Source organism: Argopecten irradians, chromosome 9 (genome assembly GCF_041381155.1).
Source record: "Argopecten irradians isolate NY chromosome 9, Ai_NY, whole genome shotgun sequence".
Lineage (NCBI taxonomy): Eukaryota > Metazoa > Mollusca > Bivalvia > Pectinida > Pectinidae > Argopecten > Argopecten irradians.
The window spans coordinates 43289310-43310140 of record NC_091142.1 but is presented as its reverse complement, the minus strand read 5'-3'; the positions used below and the strand labels follow the sequence as shown (position 1 = coordinate 43310140).

General features: G+C 33.2%; 1 protein-coding gene across 1 annotated transcript in view; it reads right to left on the bottom strand.

The window, feature by feature from the left end:
* LOC138330788 (neurofibromin-like) overlaps positions 1–20831 on the bottom strand; it is a 171562-nt gene that overhangs the window by 130834 nt on the left and 19897 nt on the right. Inside the window, 6 exon segments of the mRNA XM_069278307.1 lie at positions 2262–2441; positions 4303–4368; positions 4858–4964; positions 5145–5288; positions 5790–5899; positions 16185–16303. Of these exon segments, the coding sequence (XP_069134408.1) occupies positions 2262–2441; positions 4303–4368; positions 4858–4964; positions 5145–5288; positions 5790–5899; positions 16185–16303 (726 nt within the window).

Here is a 20831-nt window from a genome sequence, read left to right as displayed (position 1 = left end):
CTGCTCATGTAACAATCTTGAGGTCACTAATGACAGACTGTACAAGAGAGAACAGAACGTTGAGTCTGTCGTTGATACTGATGTACTAACCTTGAGGTCACTAATGACAGACTGTACAAGAGAGAACAGAACGTTGAGTCTGTCGTTGATACTGATGTACTAACCTTGAGGTCACTAATGACAGACTGTACAAGAGAGAACAGAACGTTGAGTCTGTCGTTGATACTGATGTACTAACCTTGAGGTCACTAATGACAGACTGTACAAGAGAGAACAGAACGTTGAGTCTGTCGTTGATACTGATGTACTAACCTTGAGATCACTAATGACAGACTGTACAAGAGAGAACAGAACGTTGAGTCTGTCGTTGATACTGATGTACTAACCTTGAGATCACTAATGACAGACTGTACAAGAGAGAACAGAACGTTGAGTCTGTCGTTGATACTGATGTACTAACCTTGAGGTCACTAATGACAGACTGTACAAGAGAGAACAGAACGTTGAGTCTGTCGTTGATACTGATGTACTAACCTTGAGTCACTAATGACAGACTGTACAAGAGAGAACAGAACGTTGAGTCTGTCGTTGATACTGATGTACTAACCTTGAGGTCACTAATGACAGACTGTACAAGAGAGAACAGAACGTTGAGTCTGTCGTTGATACTGATGTACTAACCTTGAGATCACTAATGACAGACTGTACAAGAGAGAACAGAACGTTGAGTCTGTCGTTGATACTGATGTACTAACCTTGAGGTCACTAATGACAGACTGTACAAGAGAGAACAGAACGTTGAGTCTGTCGTTGATACTGATGTACTAACCTTGAGATCACTAATGACAGACTGTACAAGAGAGAACAGAACGTTGAGTCTGTCGTTGATACTGATGTACTAACCTTGAGGTCACTAATGACAGACTGTACAAGAGAGAACAGAACGTTGAGTCTGTCGTTGATACTGATGTACTAACCTTGAGTCACTAATGACAGACTGTACAAGAGAGAACAGAACGTTGAGTCTGTCGTTGATACTGATGTACTAACCTTGAGATCACTAATGACAGACTGTACAAGAGAGAACAGAACGTTGAGTCTGTCGTGTATGATGTACTGATGTACTAACACTGATCTGAGAACTACTAGATCACTAATGACAGACTGTACAAGAGAGAACAGAACGTTGAGTCTGTCGTTGATACTGATGTACTAACCTTGAGATCACTAATGACAGACTGTACAAGAGAGAACAGAACGTTGAGTCTGTCGTTGATGATGTACTGACCTTGTACTAACCTGTACAAGAGAGAACAGAACGTCACTTGAGTCATAATGACAGACTGTACAAGAGAGAACAGAACGTTGAGTCTGTCGTTGATACTGATGTACTAACCTTGAGATCACTAATGACAGACTGTACAAGAGAGAACAGAACGTTGAGTCTGTCGTTGATACTGATGTACTAACCTTGAGATCACTAATGACAGACTGTACAAGAGTAGAACAGAACGTTGAGTCTGTCGTTGATACTGATGTACTAACCTTGAGGTCACTAATGACAGACTGTACAAGAGAGAACAGAACGTTGAGTCTGTCGTTGATACTGATGTACTAACCTTGAGGTCACTAATGACAGACTGTACAAGAGAGAACAGAACGTTGAGTCTGTCGTTGATACTGATGTACTAACCTTGAGGTCACTAATGACAGACTGTACAAGAGAGAACAGAACGTTGAGTCTGTCGTTGATACTGATGTACTAACCTTGAGGTCACTAATGACAGACTGTACAAGAGAGAGAACAGAACGTTGAGTCTGTCGTTGATACTGATGTACTAACCTTGAGGTCACTAATGACAGACTGTACAAGAGAGAACAGAACGTTGAGTCTGTCGTTGATACTGATGTACTAACCTTGAGGTCACTAATGACAGACTGTACAAGAGAGAACAGAACGTTGAGTCTGTCGTTGATACTGATGTACTAACCTTGAGGTCACTAATGACAGACTGTACAAGAGAGAACAGAACGTTGAGTCTGTCGTTGATACTGATGTACTAACCTTGAGATCACTAATGACAGACTGTACAAGAGAGAACAGAACGTTGAGTCTGTCGTTGATACTGATGTACTAACCTTGAGGTCACAGAACGTTGAGTCTGTCGTTGATACTGATGTACTAACCTTGAGATCACTAATGACAGACTGTACAAGAGAGAACAGAACGTTGAGTCTGTCGTTGATACTGATGTACTAACCTTGAGGTCACTAATGACAGACTGTACAAGAGAGAACAGAACGTTGAGTCTGTCGTTGATACTGATATAGGTTGATGCCTTACATAGCCGTACACAAGTCACCGCTGCCCCTTCTGCCAACTGTTTACTACCGCCATGGTGTGGTGAGATGGCTTTCTTAACATCGTCTATAAATTGTTTCTAGATCAAAAACAATGAAAAAGACATGACTAGCTACCTCACAGATGCTGAAATGATAGAGATATCAGAGAATTTACTTTGTATCTAATGTTGTAGATATATAGATGATGTAAATGAGTGAATATATTTCATATGTTTATATTTTTAATACGTTTAACTCTGTAATCAGATGTTTACCTCTGAAATCAGATGTTTACTTTTTAAATAAGATGTTTACCTTTTTAATCAGGTATTTACCTTTTGCAATAATATGTTTACATTTCAATAAGATGTTTACTTTGTCAATAAGATATTTACTTTGTCAATAAAATGTTTACTTTGCCAATAAGATGTTTGCTTTTCAATAAAATCTTTATTTTGTCAATACAATGCTTACTTTGTTAATAAATTGTTTACTTTGTCAATAAAATGTTTACTTTGTGAATGAAATATTTACTTTGTGAATGAAATCTTTACTTTGTCAATAAGATGTTTACTTTGTCAATAAGATGTTTACTTTGTCCATAAAATCTTTACTTTGTCAATAAAATGTTTACTTTGTCAATAAGATGTTTACTTTGTCAATATAATGTTTACTTTGTTGATAGAATCTTTACTTTGTCAATAAGCTGTGTACTTTGTCAATAAGATGTTTAATTTGTCAATAAAATGTTTACTTTGTCAATAAAATCTTTACTTTGTCAATAAGATGTTTACTTTGTCAATAAGATGTTTACTTTGTTAATAAAATCTTTGTCAATAAGATGTTTACTTTGTCAATAAGATGTTTACTTTCTCAATAAAATGTTTACTTTGTCAATAAAATCTCTACTTTGTCATTAAGATGTTTACTTTGTAAATAAAATGTTTACTTTGTTAATAAGATGTTTACTTTGTTAATAAGATGTTTACATTGTCAATAAGATATTTACTTTGTCAATAAAATCTTTATTTTGTCAATAAAATGTTTTCTTTGTCAATAAGATGTTTACTTTGTCAATAAAATGTTTACTTTGTCAATAAAATGTTTACTTTGTCAATGAAATGTTTACTTTGTCAATGAAATCTTTACTTTGTCAATAAGATATTTACTTTATCAATAAGATGTTTACTTTGTCAATAAGATATTTACTTTGTCAATAAGATGTTTACTTTGTCAATAAGATGTTTACTTGGTCAGTAAAATGTTTACTTTGTCAATAAAATCTTCACTTTGTCAATAAGATGTTTACTTTGTCAATAAGATGTTTACTTTGTCAATAACATCTTTGTCAATAAGATGTTTACTTTGTTAATAAGATCATTACTTTCTCAAAGTTTACTTTGTCAATAAAATCTCTACTTTGTCAATAAGATGTTTACTTTGTAAATAAGATGTTTACTTTGTCAATAAGATGTTTATTTTGTCAATAAGATGTTTACATTGTCAATAAGATATTTACTTTGTCAATAAAATCTTTATTTTGTCAATAAAATGTTTTCTTTGTCAATAAGATGTTTACTTTGACAATGAAATGTTTACTTTGTCAATGAAATGTTTACTTTGTCAATAAGATATTTACTTTGTCAATAAGATATTTACTTTGTCAATAAGATATTTACTTTGTCAATAAAATGTTTACTTTGTCAATAAAATGTTTACTTTGTCAATAATATATTTACTTTGTCAATAAAATGTTTACTTTGTGAATGAAATATTTACTTTGTCAATAAGATGTTTAATTTGTCAATAAAATGTTTACTTTGTGAATGAAATATTTACTTTGTCAATAAGATGTTTACTTTCTCAATAAAATGTTTACTTTGTCAATAAAATGTTTACTTTGTGAATGAAATATTTACTTTGTCAATAAGATGTTTACTTTGTCAATAAGATGTTTACCTTTTTAACATGTTGTGGAGAACAAGGAGCTCCAGCATCAGCATTGTTGATTTCCTCCAAAATTTTCTGAAAAGGATTTATAATTTATAATCAAAATCATGTAAAGTAAAAAATGACTTGCAGATGTAATTGCTATTAGTCTATCATTCATAGTATTAAGTTGAGATATCATCACAAGGTCATAAAGATATCATCAGAAGGTGATAAGATATCACAAGGTCATAAACATATCATCACAAGGTCATAAACATATCATCACAAGGTCATAAACATATCATCACAAGGTTTATTAGGTCATTCAAAAAATTACAAAAAGGTCATAAAGAGATCATAACAAGGTCATAACGAGGTCAGCACAAGGTCATAATGAGGTCAGCTCAAGGTCATGATGAGGTCAGCACAAGGTCTTTATGAGGTCACCACAGGGTCATGATGAGGTCACCACAGGGTCATGATGAGGTCAGCACAAGGTCATGATGAGATCAGAAGACAGTACCCACGACCTCTATATGTGTACCCAGAATTACACATAGTAACAATGAGACGAGTACTTACAGGACACAGAACAAGCAGCATCATTTGGAGAGGCCAATTGGCTGCTGCTTTCTTCTTTGAACTCTCCATACAGGTGTTAAAATGCTCAAAAAGCTTGTCACAGCAATCTGTAATACAAGGTTTTTCATCTCCTTATAATCATTTTATAATGAACTTTGATTGAAATAGAATATTTGTGCACCACATTATACAGCCTGAATGCTGATGGCCTAATTTACCCATTGTTTTTTTAGGTTTATTACCCTATGAACAATAAATATAATAACATGAACTATTAACAACATTACCTTGTAGATCTTCATTTGGTTTCTTCTGAAGATCTGTGAACTCCTCTGGGTAATTGTCCATCCAATTCCATATTGCCTACAAAACATTATCTAGTACTACAAGGCTTGTCTTACTGATCCAGTGTGTACCAACAGAAAATACATCTGATCATATAGAGTAATCAGGGAAGAGATTAAATGGTCATTATCGACTGGTTGTCAGAACAAGTGGGAACCAAAAGACCACACAAACCTGTCTATAACAACCGTGAAGGGGAAAGTTAAATGGCCATTATAGACAGGTTGTCAGAACCTGTAGGTACAGTGGACCCGCGATAATCCAGACGCCGATAGTCCGGAAAACTCACAATCCGGACGGAAATGTCAGGGAACGGATTTCCGTAACATTATTTATACTCACTAGTCCGGAAATTTGTATTCCGAATCCGGAACTCAATTTTGGGAACGGAATGTAATTTTCGTCAATAAATTCCCGCAATAATCCGCACAATTTGTTGTCGCAACCACAGGGACCTGGCATATATATATTATGCTATAATATATATGTATACTGTTAGTTTAAAAAAAATCGTGCCAGGTCCCTGTGGTGCCATATGCCGAGAAAATTCCAGGCCAGCTACAGTCGTGTATAATACACACTCTCACTTGACACTGATTTTGTTGTCACAACGGCGGCTGCCATGTCATTGCCACGGGCGTTTATCTGAACACCTTTCACACGGGTACATGCAGTCATGTAACGGTTCATTGGTTTTCTATAGGAGATCAAACTTCAGTGTTGTAATTGAGATATGCAATATATTTTTAGCCACACGCTTTTAAAAATGAAGTTTGAGCTTGGGTACGGGGTACCAGTGTTTTTTTCACTTCCTATTTTCAACAGCCCATGCCTTTTCAATTGGGAAAATAACTCGGAATTTGGAAGAAATTAGGAAAAATTTCAGACGTGTAAAAAATTTTCAAAATAATTTACAACGGGCAAGTAGAACCCAATAATTCACTTGCAGTTGCCCAAAATTTAATTCCACTTGCCCCTAAAAATTACCATTTTTTATCGCAGTACTGTACTTATTAGGAAATTGAAAATTAAAAACTTCAGAATTATTTAATAAACCTGTCTATTTCACAAGATTTTTTCCTTCTATTATTAGAAGAAAAATAAAACAATTAATTTGCAACACTATTTGCATTTTCTTTTCTTTTTTTTTTTTTTTTTTTTCATTTCTCTATTATTTTTTTCCTATATTCCTGAATTCCGGAAACCGGATTCAGGCTCCATTATTAGATTCCAAGTGCTACTTCCTACATTGAACAGAGATCGTTTTTACACAGAAAAACTCCTTGCTTATGTCGAAAAAAATAATAATTAGACGACTAATAATGTAAGTTAACTCTGGAAACATTGTTATATAACTTAAAGCAGTTAACTATTGTTTTTATTAGCTTGAATGTCTGTAAACGTCTCTGAACTGAAGGTGCACCTAGTGACCTAGTGATGATCATTTCGATTTTGTTTTCATTTTGTGAAATAAAAATTGTTTCTAATCCGAAATCATTTGTTTTAAGTAATGTAAACTATATTTACACATTTTAGGAATGAAAATCTGGTACAAATTATCAACTCAAATGTCATTGAATTTGATAAGTTTTTATTGGGAAATTTGACTTCAAAATTAGGAAAAGAAGGCATTTTTGGCTAGGAGAAACAGCCAAAGTTCGGCTGTAGATTCGACAAAAAAAAAACCCACTGGGTACGTATGCTGTAGATACCTTACTTGTTTCGCATGCAGAATATATTGATATGAGTATCGGATACAATAAAGTGTATCTACAGTGTATCTTACAAACTAAGAATTAATAAGAACTTCAAATCTGTGTGAATCTATTCAAATTCATTGTCTGAGGTATAAGATATAAAGGCTACGGCACATGCCATTTACACGTGTGTGACATTGTGCACGAAGTTAGACATGAACGGGCGCGTGGTTGTTACACACGTCTGTAAGTCAGAAAGCAAAGACTTGTGGAAATGGTCATTAAAAACACATATTATATAAAATAACAAGTATATGAGTTCATAAAATGTTCACGACTTTTTGTTATCATAGTTTTTTTATGCCAAGAATGTAGACTATGATATTGATCCTTGGTTTGGCAATTTGTCGTACGACAGATCAAGAGTGGGATACGTAGCTATATGCATACATAGTACACAATTAACAATGACTTTACTTTGTTGAACGGGCACATTTGGATTTAACATATGTATATTTTTGCCAGGAAATACAAAAATTTAGATCAAATGTAATGAGATTAATAATATCAATTTTTAACATAAATCAATCATGTTTAGTAAGGCAATCAATTTCTAGTTCAAAATCATTAGAAATTGTAAGTTAAAATGTTGTAATTGGAATCTTGGATTTTGGATCAAAAAGAAAATTTTGTTAGGGAATCCATGTCAGGAAATTTTTAAGTTTCAAATCTTTGAAAGCAATTTGTTCAACTGTGTTTTCAAGATCAATAATTATGGATTTACAGATTTTGTTTTAAATAAACAATCAACAAATCTATTCACATGGATCATTATTTCAGTATCAGCCAAATCATCAAATTGGTTAACTTGAAAGAAGTTAAAAATGTGTTTTCAAAGATCTAATTAATTAAAAATTTAACAACTTTGTCAGTCATTACTTGCAAGTTTTTTCAGCCAAATGCACACGTAGAATTGTAAAAGTTCAAGATTAACTTCCATGTTAAAATTTTTTTTACACTTTGTAAATTTTTTACAAGTTTCAGCCAAATGATGAATTGAAAAAGTTCAAAATGGCGGCTGTTGGCTGAAATTTCTGTATAAAAAAATAAGGCTCCCATGTCAGGATCATTTCATGCAAGTTTCAGCCAAATCGCTACAACGTAATAGAACTTGAGAAGAAGTTCAAAAAGTGTTTTCAAGATGAAGGCTTGGCGGCCATTTTTTGTAAATTTATTTGGGACACAGATTTCACATTTTCAAAAAATTGAAAGAAGTTCAAAATTGTTTTCAAGACCATTTAATTTCGTAAAATCACAATTTTGAATGGATAATCAAACCTTCATGTTTCAGCCAAATCGCACCAGTAATTTCAAAATTTTTTTCAAGAAGGCAAAATTGTTTTCAATTAAATGATTCATAACAATGTGTTAAATCTGTAAAACTTAAATTCAAAATTTTTTCAATTCTAATTAAAAATACATTTTTTATGTCAGGAATGCATTTCAGCCAAATCGACAAGTTAGAACTTGAGAAGAAAATTTCATAATGTGTTTTAATTCTTGGATTTCAGATCATTACAAAAAAACTAACAAATTCTGTAATTGGGACATTCAGGATTTAATGCATAATTAAATCAAAATCGCACTGGGTACAAAAAATTTGAATTTTTAATTTAAAATTTCTGTTAAAGATTCAATGAGGATCAAATTTAATTCTTTTGAAAAAATGTGTTTTCAAGATTATATGATTTCAGATCGTGAAAAATAAACTTAGTTTTCAATCATTTTAAGGAAGTAAATCGTACTATAGAAAGAAGAATTTTAAAATGTGACAAATTAAAGATGGCGGCTGTGGCGGCCATTTGGATTCATGCGACCCGAAAAAATAACAACACTTTGTCAATAATTTTATCATTTCATGACAAGTTCAGCCAAATCAATGGCTAACTTGATAAAGTTCAAAATTAAGTGTAATGTTTCGGACATTATAGTAACACGATGATTTTGAAAAAAGTTTCAGTACATTATGTGTCGGTGATGAATTCAAATTTATCAATATTCAACGGCGTTACATCACAGTTAATGAGGACAAATTTAATGTTGTATTAACACGTAGATTACAGTTACATGAGGACAAATTTAATGTTGTATATAACACATAGATTACAGTAAATGAGGACAAAATTTAATTGTTCTTGTATAACGCGTATAACACGTAGATTACAGTTAATGAGGACAACGCGTATATTACAGTAAAATGAGGACAAATTTAATGTTGTATAACTGCGTAGATATACAGTTAATTGAGGACAAATTTAATGTTGTATAACGCGTAGATTACAGTTAATGAGACAAATTTAAAGTTGTATAACGCGTAATGGAGGACAAATTTAATGCGGTATAACGCGTAGATTACAAGTTAATGAGGACATTACATTAAATGCTGGACAAATTTTAATTACTGTATCACACGTGGAAAGATTTACAGTTAATGAGGTTAGATGAGGACAAATTTTAATGCTTGTATAACATTACAGTAGATTACAGTTAAATGAGGGATAACAGTAGATTACAATAAGATCGAAGGAAAAATGTTCTTGTATCTATCGCGTAGATTACAGTATATGAGGAATAACAATTAAAGTAGGATAAACTTTAATGATGTATAACACGTAGATGAGGAAATGCGGACAGATTTAATGTTGTATAACACCGTAGATTTACAGTTAATGATAACAAATTTAATGCAGTACAGTAGATTAATTAATGAGGACAAATTTAATGTGTGTACAACACGTAGATTACAGTTAAATGAGGACAAATTTAATGTTGTATAACACGTAGATTACAGTAAATGAGGACAAATTATAATGTTGTATAACACTTAGATTACAGTAAATGAGGACAAATTTAATGTTGTCTAACGCGTAGAAATCAGTATAATGATTGACAAATAAATGCGTATAAGTATAGGATTACAGTTAATGAGGACATTACAGTAAATGAGGGACAAATTTAATGCTGTATAACAGTGATTACAGTAGATTATATGTTAACTGATGACAAATTTACCAGCTGTATAATGCGTAGATTACAGATGTATTGAGACGTAGGATTACAGTTTAATGAGGACAAATTTAATGTATTGTATAACACGTAGATTACAGTTAATGGAGGACAAATTTAATGTTGTATAACGCGTAGATTACAGTAAATGAGGACATTACAGTAAATGAGGACAAATTTAATGCTGTATAACACGTAGATTACAGTTAATGAGGACATTACAGTAAATGAGGACAAATTTAATGCTGTATAACACGTAGATTACAGTTAATGAGGACAAATTTAATGTTGTATAACACGTAGATTACAGTAAATGAGGACAAATTTAATGTTGTATAACGCGTAGATTACAGTAAATGAGGACAAATTTAATGTTGTATAACACGTAGATTACAGTAAATGAGGACAAATTTTAATGCTGTATAACACGTAGTAGGATTTACAGTAAAGCAAATGAGGACAAATTTAATTATGTATAACACGTATGATTACAGTTAATTAGGACAAATTTAATGTTGTATAACAGCGTAGATTACAGTTAATGAGGACAAATTTAATGCTGTAAAAACACATAGATTACAGTTAATTGAGGACAGATACAGTAAATGAGTACAAATTTAAATTCTGTGTTTTAAAAGCGTAGTTTAATTAATTCTTAATAAGTTAATTACAGTAAATGAGACAAAATTTAATTCTGTATAACACGTAGATTACAGTTAATGAGGACAAATTTAATGTTGTATAACACGTAGATTACAGTATAAATAATGACAGTAAATGAGGACAAATTTTAATGCATAACGCGTAGATTACATTTAATGAAAATTACAGGACAAATTAATGCTGTATAACGCGTAGATTACAGTTAATTACAGCAATGAGGACAAATTACTGTAGTAAATGAAATGAGACAAAAATTTTAATGCTGTATAACGCGATTATAGATTACAGTTGAAAAATTAATTCTGTATAACCACGAGGACAAATTTTAATGCTGTATAACACGTAGATTACAGTTAAATGAGGACAAATTTAATTCTGTATAACTACGTGAGATTAACAGTATAAACGTAGAGTACAAATTTCAATTTTAATGTTGTATAACACGTAGATTACAGTTTAATGAGGACATTACAGTAAATGAGGACAAATTTAATGCTGTATAAACGCTGTTACAGTTAATAACAATTCTGTATAACACGTAGATTACAGTAAATGAGGACAAATTTAATGTTGTATAACGCGTAGATTACAGTAAATGAGGACAAATTTAATGCTGTATAACGCGTAGATTACAGTTAATGAGGACAAATTTAATGTTGTATAACGCGTAGATTACAGTAAATGAGGACATTACAGCAAATGAGGACAAATTTAATGCTGTATAATGCGTAGATTACAGTTAATGAGACATTACAGCAAATGAGGACAAATTTAATGCTGTATATTACGTAGTTTACAGAGGACAAATTTAATGTTGTATAACACAGTAGAACAGTTAATGAGGTAAATGAACACAACGTAATGTATTAACGCGTAGATTACAGCAAATGAGGACAAATTGCTTGTATAGGACAAATTTTAATGCGTATAACAGCGTAGATTACAGTAAATGAGGACAAATTTAATGTTGTATAACACGTAATGATTACAGTAAATGAGGACAAAGTTTAATTCTGCATAACACGTAGAAAACAGTTTAATGAGGACAAATTTAATGTTGTATAACACGTAGATTACAGTAAATGAGGACAAATTTAATGTTGTATAACAATTACGTAGATTACAGTTTAATGAGGACAAATTTAATGCTGTATAACACGTAGATTACAGTTAAATGAGGCACAATTGACATATACAGTAAATGAGGACAAATTTAATGCTGTATAACGCGTAGATTACAGTTAATGAGGACAAATTTAATGTTGTATAACACGTAGATTACAGTTAATGAGGACAAATTTAATGTTGTATAACACGTAGATTACAGTTAATGAGGACAAATTTAATGTTGTATAACACGTAGATTACAGTAAATGAGGACAAATTTAATGTTGTATAACACGTAGATTACAGTAAATGAGGACATTACAGTAAATGAGGACAAATTTAATGTTGTATAATTACACGTTGTATAATTTACAGTAAATGAGGACAAATTTAATGTTGTATAACAGTAGAGGACAAAATTTAATGTTGTATAACACGTAGATTACAGAGATGACAAATTTAATGCTGTATAACACGTAGATTACAGTTAAATGAGGACAAATTTAATGTTGTATAACGCGTAGATTACAGTTAATGAGGACAAATTTAATGTTGTATAACACGTAGATTACAGTAAATGAGGACAAATTTAATGTTGTATAACACGTAGATTACAGTAAATGAGGACAAATTTAATGTTGTATAACGCGTAGATTACAGTAAATGAGGACAAATTTAATGTTGTATAACGCGTAGATTACAGTAAATGAGGACAAATTTAATGTTGTATAACGCGTAGATTACAGTAAATGAGGACAAATTTAATGTTGTATAACACGTAGATTACAGTTAATGAGGACAAATTTAATGTTGTATAACACGTAGATTACAGTTAATGAGGACAAATTTAATGTTGTATAACACGTAGATTACAGTAAATGAGGACAAATTACAGTAAATGAGGACAAATTTAATGTTGTATAACGCGTAGATTACAGTAAATGAGGACAAATTTAATGTTGTATAACACGTAGATTACAGTAAATGAGGACATTACAGTAAATGAGGACAAATTTAATGCTGTATAACGCGTAGATTACAGTTAATGAGGACATTACAGTAAATGAGGACAATTTAATTTATAACGCGTAGATTGTATTACAGGATTAAATTTAATGTTGTTTATCGTAGATTATAGTGAGGACAAATTTAATGTTGTATAACGCGTAGATTACAGTAAATGAGGACAAATTTAATGTTGTATAACACGTAGATTACAGTAAATGAGGACAAATTTAATGCTGTATAACACGTAGATTACAGTAAATGAGGACAAATTTAATGTTGTATAACACGTAGATTACAGTTAATGAGGACAAATTTAATGTTTGTATAACACGTAGATTACAGTTAATGAGGACAAATTTAATGTTGTATAACACGTAGATTACAGTTAATGAGGACAAATTTAATGTTGTATAACACGTAGATTACAGTAAATGAGGACAAATTTAATGTTGTATAACGCGTAGATTACAGTTAATGAGGACATTACAGTAAATGAGGACAAATTTAATGTTGTATAACGCGTAGATTACAGTTAATGAGGACAAATTTAATGTTGTATAACGCGTAGATTACAGTAAATGAGGACAAATTTAATGTTGTATAACACGTAGATTACAGTAAATGAGGACAAATTTAATGTTGTATAACGCGTAGATTACAGTAAATGAGGACAAATTTAATGTTGTATAACACGTAGATTACAGTTAATGAGGACAAATTTAATGTGTATAAAAACAGATAAGTAAATGAGGACAAATTTAATTTGTATACACGTAGATTACAGTTAATGACAAATTTAATGTTGTATAACGCGTAGATTACAGTTGAGGGGACACAAACTTTAATGTTGTATAAGTCACGTACATTACAGTTAATGAGGACAAATTTAATGTTGTATAACACGTAGATTACAGTTAATGAGGACAAATTTAATGTTGTATAAACGTAGTACAGTATATGAGGACAAATTTACACGTAGATTACAGTAAATGAGGACAAATTTAATTTAATGTTGTATAAACACGTTAGATTACATAACGCGTAGATTAATGAGGACAAATTTAATGTTGTAAGATTACAGTTAATGAGGACAAATTTAATGTTGTATAACACGTAGATTACAGTAAATGAGGACAAATTTAATGTTGTATAACGCGTAGATTACAGTAAATGAGGACAAATTTAATGTTGTATAACGCGTAGATTACAGTAGAGGACATTACAGTAAATGAGGACAAATTTAATGTTGTATAACACGTAGATTACAGTAAATGAGGACAAATTTAATGTTGTATAACACGTAGATTACAGTAAATGAGGACAAATTTAATGTTGTATAACACGTAGATTACAGTTAATGAGGACAAATTTAATGTTGTATAACACGTAGATTACAGCAAATGAGGACAAATTTAATGTTGTATAACACGTAGATTACAGTTAATGAGGACAAATTTAATGTTGTATAACGCGTAGATATTACAGTTAATGAGGACAAATTTAATTGCTGTATAACACGTAGATTACAGCAAATGAGGACAAATTTAATGTTGTATAACACGTAGATTACAGTAAATGAGGACAAATTTAATGTTGTATAACACGTAGATTACAGTTAATGAGGACAAATTTAATGTTGTATAACACATAGATTACAGTAAATGAGGACAAATTTAATGTTGTATAACACGTAGATTACGTAGATTACAGTAAATGAGGACAAATTTAATGCTGTATAACGCGTAGATTACAGTTAATGAGGACAAATTTAATGCTGTATAACACGTAGATTACAGTTAATGAGGACACAGTAAATGAGGACCAAATTTAATGTTGTATAACACGTAGATTACAGTAAATGAGGACAAATTTAATGCTGTATAACACGTAGATTACAGTAAATGAGGACAAATTATTTATAACACATAGATTTAAGAGGACAAAGTTAATGCTGTATAACACGTAGATTACAGTAAATGAGGACAAATTTAATGTGTATAACACATAGATTACAGTAAATGAGGACAAATTTAATGTTGTATAACCACATAGATTACAGTAAATGAGGACAAATTTAATGCTGTATAACACATAGATTACAGTTAATGAGGACAAATTTAATGTTGTATAACACGTAGATTACAGTAAATGAGGACAAATTTAATGTTGTATAACACGTAGATTACAGTAAATGAGGACAAATTTAATGTTGTATAACACGTAGATTACAGTTAATGAGGACAAATTTAATGTTGTATAACGCATAGATTACAGTAAATGAGGACAAATTTAATGCTGTATAACACGTAGATTACAGTAAATGAGGACAAATTTAATGTTGTATAACACATAGATTACAGTAAATGAAGGGACAAATTAATGTTGTCATAACACGTAGATTTACACTAATGGGACAAATTTAATGTTGTATACATGGCCTGTCTAGAATTACAGTAAATAAGGACAAATTTAATGTTGTATAACACGTAGATTACACTAAATGAGGACAAATTTAATGTTGTATAACACGTAGATTACAGTAAATGAGGACAAATTTAATGCTGTATAACACATAGATTACAGTAAATGAGGACAAATTTAATGTTGTATAACACGTAGATTACAGTAAATGAGGACAAATTTAATGCTGTATAACACGTAGATTACAGTTAATGAGGACAAATTTAATGCTGTATAACACATAGATTACAGTTAATGAGGACAAATTTAATGCTGTATAACACGTAGATTACAGTAAATGAGGACAAATTTAATGTTGTATAACACGTAGATTACAGTAAATGAGGACAAATTTAATGTTGTATAACACGTAGATTACAGTAAATGAGGACAACATTTAATGATGACAAATTTAATGCTGTATAACACATAGATTACAGTAAATGAGGACAAATTTAATGTTGTATAACACGTAGATTACAGTAAATGAGGACAAATTTAATGCTGTATAACACGTAGATTACAGTAAATGAGGACAAATTTAATGCTGTATAACACGTAGATTACAGTTAATGAGGACAAATTTAATGTTGTATAACACGTAGATTACAGTTAATGAGGACAAATTTAATGTTGTATAACACATAGATTACAGTAAATGAGGACAAATTTAATGCTGTATAACACGTAGATTACAGTTAATGAGGACAAATTTAATGCTGTATAACGCGTAGATTACAGTAAATGAGGACAAATTTAATGCTGTATAACATGTAGATTACAGTGAATGAGGACAAATTTAATGCTGTATAACGCGTAGATTACAGTAAATGAGGACATTACAGTAAATGAGGACAAATTTAATGCTGTATAACACATAGATTACAGTAAATAAGAACAAATTTAATGCTGTATAACACGTAGATTACAGTAAATGAGAACAAATTTAATGCTGTATAACACGTAGATTACAGTACTTACTTGGCAGATATCCTATTGAAGACGGCTGTGAAGTTGTTCAAGCTTAAAGCAAACAACACCTTGGAGGCTAAAATCTTGAGATTAGAAATCAAGGTGTTTTCATTTTGTTGATTGAGGAACTGTAGAATACAGAAAGCAAAGAGTGGAAATTAAAATAAGACATAATATGTGTTTACTGGAATATCAACAGGAAGGGGACCGCTAAAAGACCCATTGGGATATCAAGACTCTATCGCAAACATTCAAGCAGTATGTGTCAGTTAGGTGCTGAAATGACAAACATTATAGTAGCATCTACTGATTAACACGGTCTACTCTGTGGGGACATCTACTAATTAACACTGTCTACTGTGTAGAGACATCTACTCATTAACACTGTCTACTCTGTGGAGACATCTACTGATTAACACTGTCTCCTGTGTAGAGACATCTACTGATTAACAATGTCTACTCTGTGGAGACATCTACTGATTAACACTGTCTACTCTGTGGGGACATCTACTGATTAACACTGTCTACTCTGTGGGGACATCTACTGATTAACACTGTCTACTCTGTGGGGACATCTACTGATTAACACTGTCTACTCTGTGGGGACATCTACTGATTAACACTGTCTACTCTGTGGAAACATCTACTGATTAACACTGTCTACTCTGTGGAAACATCTACTCATTAACACTGTCTACTCTGTGGGGTCATCTACTGATTAACACTGTCTACTCTGTGGAGACATCTACTGATTAACACTGTCTACTCTGTGGAAACATCTACTGATTAACACTGTCTACTCTGTGGAAACATCTACTGATTAACACTGTCTACTCTGTGGGGACATCTACTGATTAACACTGTCTACTCTGTGGGGAACATCTACTGATGTAACACTGTCTACTCTGTGGGGACATCTACTGATTAACACTGTCTACTCTGTGGAAACATCTACTGATTAACACTGTCTACTCTGTGGAAACATCTACTGATTAACACTGTCTACTCTGTGGAAACATCTACTCATTAACACTGTCTACTCTGTGGAAACATCTACTGATTAACACTGTCTACTCTGTGGGGACATCTACTCATAACACTGTCTACTCTGTGGAGACATCTACTGATTAACACTGTCTACTCTGTGGGGACATCTACTCATTAACACTGTCTACTCTGTGGGGACATCTACTGATTAACACTGTCTACTCTGTGGAAACATCTACTGATTAACACTGTCTACTCTGTGGAAACATCTACTGATTAACACTGTCTACTCTGTGGAAACATCTACTCATTAACACTGTCTACTCTGTGGGGACATCTACTGATTAACACTGTCTACTCTGTGGAAACATCTACTGATTAACACTGTCTACTCTGTGGAAACATCTACTGATTAACACTGTCTACTCTGTGGAAACATCTACTCATTAACACTGTCTACTCTGTGGAAACATCTACTGATTAACACTGTCTACTCTGTGGGGACATCTACTGATTAACACTGTCTACTCTGTGGAAACATCTACTGATTAACACTGTCTACTCTGTGGAGACATCTACTGATTAACACTGTCTACTCTGTGGGGACATCTACTGATTAACACTGTCTACTCTGTGGAAACATCTACTGATTAACACTGTCTACTCTGTGGAAACATCTACTGATTAACACTGTCTACTCTGTGGGGACATCTACTGATTAACACTGTCTACTCTGTGGGGACATCTACTGATTAAACACTGTCTACTCTGTGGAAACATCTACTGATTAACACTGTCTACTCTGTGGAGACATCTACTGATTAACACTGTCTACTCTGTGGAAACATCTACTGATTAACACTGTCTATTCTGTGGAAACATCTACTGATTAACACTGTCTACTCTGTGGAAACATCTACTCATTAACACTGTCTACTCTGTGGAAACATCTACTCATTAACACTGTCTACTCTGTGGAAACATCTACTGATTAACACTGTCTACTCTGTGGAACATCTACTGATTAACACTGTCTACTCTGTGGGGAACATCTACTGATTAACACTGTCTACTCTGTGGAAACATCTACTGATTAACACTGTCTACTCTGTGGAACATCTACTGATTAACACTGTCTACTCTGTGGAAACATCTACTGATTAACACTGTCTACTCTGTGGAAACATCTACTGATTAACACTGTCTACTCTGTGGAAACATCTACTGATTAACACTGTCTACTCTGTGGAAACATCTACTGATTAACACTGTCTACTCTGTGGAAACATCTACTGATTAACACTGTCTACTCTGTGGAAACATCTACTGATTAACACTGTCTACTCTGTGGAAACATCTACTGATTAACACTGTCTACTCTGTGGGGACATCTACTGATTAACACTGTCTACTCTGTGGAAACATCTACTGATTAACACTGTCTACTCTGTGGAAACATCTACTCATTAACACTGTCTACTCTGTGGAGACATCTACTGATTAACACTGTCTACTCTGTGGAAACATCTACTCATTAACACTGTCTACTCTGTGGAAACATCTACTGATTAACACTGTCTACTCTGTGGGGACATCTACTGATTAACACTGTCTACTCTGTGGAAACATCTACTGATTAACACTGTCTACTCTGTGGAGACATCTACTGATTAACACTGTCTACTCTGTGGAAACATCTACTGATTAACACTGTCTACTCTGTGGAGACATCTACTGATTAACACTGTCTACTCTGTGGAAACATCTACTGATTAACACTGTCTACTCTGTGGAAACATCTACTGATTAACACTGTCTACTCTGTGGAAACATCTACTGATTAACACTGTCTACTCTGTGGAAACATCTACTGATTAACACTGTCTACTCTGTGGGGACATCTACTGATTAACACTGTCTACTCTGTGGAAACATCTACTGATTAACACTGTCTACTCTGTGGGGACATCTACTGATTAACACTGTCTACTCTGTGGAAACATCTACTGATTAACACTGTCTACTCTGTGGGGACATCTACTGATTAACACTGTCTACTCTGTGGGGACATCTACTGATTAACACTGTCTACTCTGTGGAGACATCTACTGATTAACACTGTCTACTCTGTGGGGACATCTACTGATTAACACTGTCTACTCTGTGGAAACATCTACTGATTAACACTGTCTACTCTGTGGGGACATCTACTGATTAACACTGTCTACTCTGTGGAAACATCTACTGATTAACACTGTCTACTCTGTGGAGACATCTACTGATTAACACTGTCTACTCTGTGGAAACATCTACTGATTAACACTGTCTACTCTGTGGAAACATCTACTGATTAACACTGTCTACTCTGTGGAAACATCTACTGATTAACACTGTCTACTCTGTGGAGACATCTACTGATTAACACTGTCTACTCTGTGGGGACATCTACTGATTAACACTGTCTACTCTGTGGGGACATCTACTGATTAACACTGTCTACTCTGTGGAAACATCTACTGATTAACACTGTCTACTCTGTGGAACATCTACTGATTTAACACTGTCTACTCTGTGGAACATCTACTGATTAACACTGTCTACTCTGTGGGGACATCTACTGATTAACACTGTCTACTCTGTGGGGACATCACTGTCACTCTGTGGATCTAACACTGTCTACTCTGTGGAAACATCTACTGATTAACACTGTCTACTCTGTGGAAACATCTACTGATTAACACTGTCTACTCTGTGGAACATCTATGATTAACACTGTCTACTCTGTTAACACTACTCTGTCTACTCTGTGGGGACATCTACTGATTAACACTGTCTACTCTGTGGAAACATCTACTGATTAACACTGTCTACTCTGTGGGGACATCTACTGATTAACACTGTCTACTCTGTGGGGACATCTACTGATTAACACTGTCTACTCTGTGGGGACATCTACTGATTAACACTGTCTACTCTGTGGAGACATCTACTGATTAACACTGTCTACTCTGTGGAAACATCTACTGATTAACACTGTCTACTCTGTGGGGACATCTACTGATTAACACTGTCTACTCTGTGGAAACATCTACTGATTAACACTGTCTACTCTGTGGAAACATCTACTGATTAACACTGTCTACTCTGTGGAGACATCTACTGATTAACACTGTCTACTCTGTGGGACATCTACTGATTAACACTGTCTACTCTGTGGGACATCTACTGATTAACACTGTCTACTCTGTGGGGAACATCTACTGATTAACACTGTCTACTCTGTGGGGACATCTACTGATTAACACTGTCTACTCTGTGGAAACATCTACTTAACACTGTCTACTTAACACACTGTCTACTCTGTGGGGACATCTACTGATTAACACTGTCTACTCTGTGGGGACATCTACTGATTAACACTGTCTACTCTGTGGAAACATCTACTCATTAACACTGTCTACTCTGTGGGGACATCTACTGATTAACACTGTCTACTCTGTGGAAACATCTACTGATTAACACTGTCTACTCTGTGGGGACATCTACTGATTAACACTGTCTACTCTGTGGAAACATCTACTGATTAACACTGTCTACTCTGTGGAAACATCTACTGATTAACACTGTCTACTCTGTGGGGAACATCTACTGATTAACACTGTCTACTCT